The 4,686-nt window shown below is 46.6% G+C and overlaps 1 protein-coding gene across 1 annotated transcript in view; it reads left to right on the top strand.

The window, feature by feature from the left end:
- T265_08264 (hypothetical protein) overlaps positions 1-3,100 on the top strand; it is a gene marked incomplete at both ends in the record, with an annotated part of 108,892 nt that extends 105,792 nt beyond the window's left edge. Inside the window, one exon of the mRNA XM_009174012.1 lies at positions 2,322-3,100. Coding sequence (XP_009172276.1) covers positions 2,322-2,621 — 300 coding nt within the window. The remainder of the gene's footprint in view (positions 1-2,321) is intronic.
- Between the last annotated feature and the right edge of the window lie 1,586 nt (positions 3,101-4,686).

Raw genomic sequence — 4,686 nt, 5'->3', positions numbered from 1 at the left:
ATCCTAGAAGAGCTATGTCGTCTGCGTACTCGATGTCTGTGAGCGGAGGCCCAGGGAGCACTTCGACCCCACAGGCATTAGAGGCTGGTAGTGAGTCTTCCATGATCGTATCAATGACGAAGTTAAAGAGGAAAGGTGAAAGAGGACAGCCCTGTCGGACACCACTTGATGTGGTCAACTCAAGAGAAAGCCTCCCGCAGACCTTTACACGGCCGCGGGAGTCGGCGTACAGCTCCTTAGGGAGGGTCAAGAATTTATGGGGGACACCTTTGCTCCACAGACACTGCCATAGTACTTGGCGGTCCACAGAGTCAAAGGCAGCTTTCAGATCAAGAAAAACGACCATTGTTGGTTGCTGGAAGCAGTGTCGCTGTTTCGGAATCTGTCGGAAGGTGAAGATATGGTCGAAGCAACCTCTTGCAGGACAGAACCCAGCTTGGTTTTAACCTTTGATGCCACAGCTAATAGGCTGATGCCACGGTGGTTTTCACACAGCGTCCGCGTACCTCTTTTGTAGATAGGGATAACTGTCGACATGCCTCATTATGCAGGCACCTCTTCGTCCCATATGGTACCAATAAGCTTTGTCAGGTGGGTTACCAGGGATTTCCCGCCTTCTTTGAAGAGGCCTGGATACAGACCGTCCGGTCCTGGTGCCTTCTCAAGTTTCAGTACGGCTACTTTGTATCTTATTTCTTCTTCCGAAGGGCGATCAAGGTCTACATTCCATTCGCCCGTATGCATTCGTCGGTGGCACATTCATGCCAAGACACGACGTGCTGATTGGCTGATCGGAAATCTGTGTAAGGTGCTCTGGTTACGGAGATGCAATGGTGTCAGAGCGGGCTAAATCACGAGCAAATAAGATGGCGCATGCAACCGAGCGCCTCCGAAGTCAATGTTTGTTAACCTTTATTATGACACTGTTTTTCCCTGGCTGAGCCTCGTTGCATTATGATGAATACTGCCTAGCAAATGCTGAAACGCCTGGTATGCATTAGGAACGTTGTGGAAGTACTTTTTTCAGAAAATCAGAGAGCTTTATATGAAAATTTGGATAGATCAAATGGTTGCTTGCCGCTTTTTCACTATCTTACCCAGTGTACTCGAATTATGTGAACGTTTTTTCTGTCAATCGAGGACCACGCTTCCATTGTACCGAAATGCACACTACAACGTCCAAAGTCCGAAATTAGGACTCGATTTCCCCCTTTATTCTTTCGAGACTTTCTATTAAGGACACCGTCGGTCGGGTTTTGGATGTCACTTCAACTCTGACTGCCGTTAGAGGACAGTGCATGTGTTGTCTAGGTACAAGTAATATTTTCCCACACACTTCTGGAACGATTTCACGTAAGGTCTTGCCTAAAGAGTATCCTAATTTCATGGTTCCGCAAGTAACAAGCTCCCGCATGAAAACTCAAAGTGCTTTTGGAAAATTGCTCACCGGTGCATTTGTAACAGGACAACAGTTAGCTGGTCGCAATCTGTTTGTCACGTATTGGTGCAATAGCGATTACTTGGTGACAACGAGTCATCAGTTTAGGGAGACCAGAACACGCACAACGCTGCCTCACCATCATTGCACGGGGAAAGGCTATCATATGGCAACGTAGTTCTGTGGGATCTTCGTGCTTTCCTGGCTGTGGCCCGAATAATCCTTCTTGAAGCCCTGGTCACCCTACAGGTCACGAAGCTTGATGAATCGCAGTGGCACACACACTAACTCCATAGGTGTACTGTCTAGTCTTTTTAGTGAGGTTCGCAAAGGATTCTGGGTGCATCACCCTGACATCGTCTTGCCCACACTTGATGTCACATTGTTCTCAGTCTTGTTGTTGGAGGAAATAAGGCATTTTAGCAGTCTCAAACATTCCCATCAGTTTTTACTCTATGATAGAATATTGTTACCTCATGGTTTCACAGCAGCCAATGATGCGAGCCGTGGATTATTTTGGTGACTTTGATTCACATCTTGCTGCTGGAAAGGTGAAAAGTTCAGTGTAGTACCCTTCCGGTGCGTAGCTGCCATGCCATCCAAAGGACACACAAGGGCTGGAATATTGCCAAGTTGCCCGAACCTAGACAGGGGAAGTCGAGTGACAGAGGTCGGGTTCGAACCACGGACCTTCCGGTCAATAAATTCACGCTCTAACCACTTGGGCCATCTCGCCCCCTGCTCTGCTTGTTGCCCTGCTTGCTGCTGACTGGACCGTGATTAATTACAACACCAGATACAATCATACTTTCCTAAGTAAACTGACGAAACAGTTCGGAATAATTGGTGAGCCTACTCTTCTTTTCTCCATGTATCTGTACAGACCACACCTCAATTCACCTTGTATCAACCCCAACCAAACGGAACGGCTAACTTTTTGGCAACTTTCAACAACCCAGTCGAAGCACAAACCGCAGCCCTGTGTTGCCCTAGTGGAAGCTTACGGAATCGTCAGTATGTGACTGGTGCAGCCTGCCTGGTTCCGAACCCGGTTGCCACAGTTGCGCCTGCAGGACAACCAACACCCCTTCTGGACCCCACGACGAGCGGATACAACCAACTGAACTCTGCAGCAAACCTGATGCTGTTTTCCTCAGCAATGACCAACCCAAGCCTTTTTTGAACAGAAGAGGTTCCTCCAACACCAAAAGATTCAGCGCTCCACACGCACCTACAGATCACATGTTCTTTTTAGTACTGTGATAGTTCCCACATTCCCTAGTAGCAGTTCTTCGTATGTCTCCTGGCTATGAATGACTTCCAGTTTGGGCTTCCGACTACAATGTAGGGCTGTCCGCTTCCAGAACTCATAGAGACGACTCTGTTTTTTCTCTACATAGAACACGTACGGTTTTTTTATACCTTTGACAGTCAATTGTTCTTTCGGCGCTGGCTGTTGTTTTTCAGACAGGCAGCGACCAGAATTCAATTTTCACCCACCCCTATTGATAAATACTGTTGAATTTGCTAGAACGAACGAGTCCGAAACTAGTCTAACCCCTCTTTCCCCACCCCCTATCATCTTTGCCCTACCGTCACGCCTCTGAAATATTCACGAAGAATGAAATTATTTTTGTGCAGAGCTATTTGATTACATCCAGTAGAATGATGATCGTTTTTTCGATAACGAAAAGGGGCAGTTGCACTAGGTCAAGAGTATAAGTGCACCATCAGTCTGGCATTATTTTGCGCTTGTTCACTCACGGTGTTATTTATGGTGGCTAAGTCCCTCTTTTAATTCAAACCCGACCTCTGCTTCTCGACTTCCCCCGTCTAGGCGGTATCTCATCCCTCGTGCTTCCTTTGGGTGGCATGGCAGCTAAGCACCGAAAGGATGTTACAACTGAACGATTATTTTTTCGGTTTTTATCGTTCAAATGTAACACGTTTTTGGTGCATTGCTGCCTTACCATCCAAGGGAAGCACAAGGACCGAGACAATACCAGGTTGCTTAAGCCTAGCCGGGAGCGGGCGGGATACCACCGCCGGGTTCGGACCAAGGACCTTCTGGTCAGTAAGTTTGCGCTGTGTTCACTACGCTATCTAGAGTTTTAGTCCTGTATCCCTTTGGAAATTTCCACTGAATACTCAGCAGTGATTATTGCAAGACCTAGAAAATGCTTTGGACGATGCAGGAGATCTAAATGCGATGTCTGAAAGAGACAGATTCAAGTTCCTACTCTGGTTCCCAATTGCGCAACATGACTACTCGTGACAGATTTTGTACAAGGTTAGCCACCTCACAAAGGTAAAACACAAAACGGACTCCCAACATAAATCGGTTTACACTCGTACGATTAGTCTACTCTGATAGAAACTGGGTCGTTTGGTGCAGGCTTCTTCAATTAATTTCCGGATACCTGCGGGTTTATATTCCACCACAATGATGTGACCAGTACAAGTCGATCTGGCAGACAGCTCTGCGGGTCCCACACTGGTCTTACCCAACTGGGGAGTCATTTCTCGGTTTCAAAGAAGATATTTGACAACCAGATCGACCCACAGTGGTAAGGTGAATGCCAGCTGGTTAGCCCCCAAGCCACTGTGTAGATGCTACAGGAATATACGGGGATGAACAACCAAAGCCAAAGTAATCAATACCGAACTGGCCAATCATTGAACACTGGCGCGTGATTGGTTAGTTTGCTGCGTTACACAACTGGTATGATATAGTACGCGTGATATGCGTACAAACTGATACTGACAGTCTGAAGTCCTCCTCAGACTGATTGTATTTTAGTGGACATTTCAGAAACAAATTAACCTTCATAATTTATCGTATGCTAAGAACGGTTTTATCGTATAGACTTGAATTTTCTGGATGGATAATCAGAGGTTTATCAAAGAAGGATAAAAATAAATATTCAAACAAGGTTAGAAGCTGGACTGCATTTTGCTAATTTTCCTGCCGTTTCATTGCCATGCTGCAGCTTGTTCCGGACTGTGGGTGAAGTAACTCGATGCTGAAAAGTCGCAAAGTACTGTAAACTCGCGGATCGGCAACACTCTACATCTCACTTACCCCTGGGGAGATTCGAACCCGCAACTTTCCAGCCATGATTGACTGATTAGAAGTGCGATACCCTCACTTCTTGAAACATACGATTCACATCAGATGGTTCCATGTCGACCGCCTCCCCAGATGACGACTGCTCAGACGGCGGGATTACTTTATGCTGAGTTTATTT

Source organism: Opisthorchis viverrini, assembly GCF_000715545.1.
Source record: "Opisthorchis viverrini unplaced genomic scaffold opera_v5_210, whole genome shotgun sequence".
In the NCBI taxonomy this organism is placed as follows: domain Eukaryota; kingdom Metazoa; phylum Platyhelminthes; class Trematoda; order Opisthorchiida; family Opisthorchiidae; genus Opisthorchis; species Opisthorchis viverrini.
This window is presented reverse-complemented; position numbering and strand designations above follow the sequence as displayed.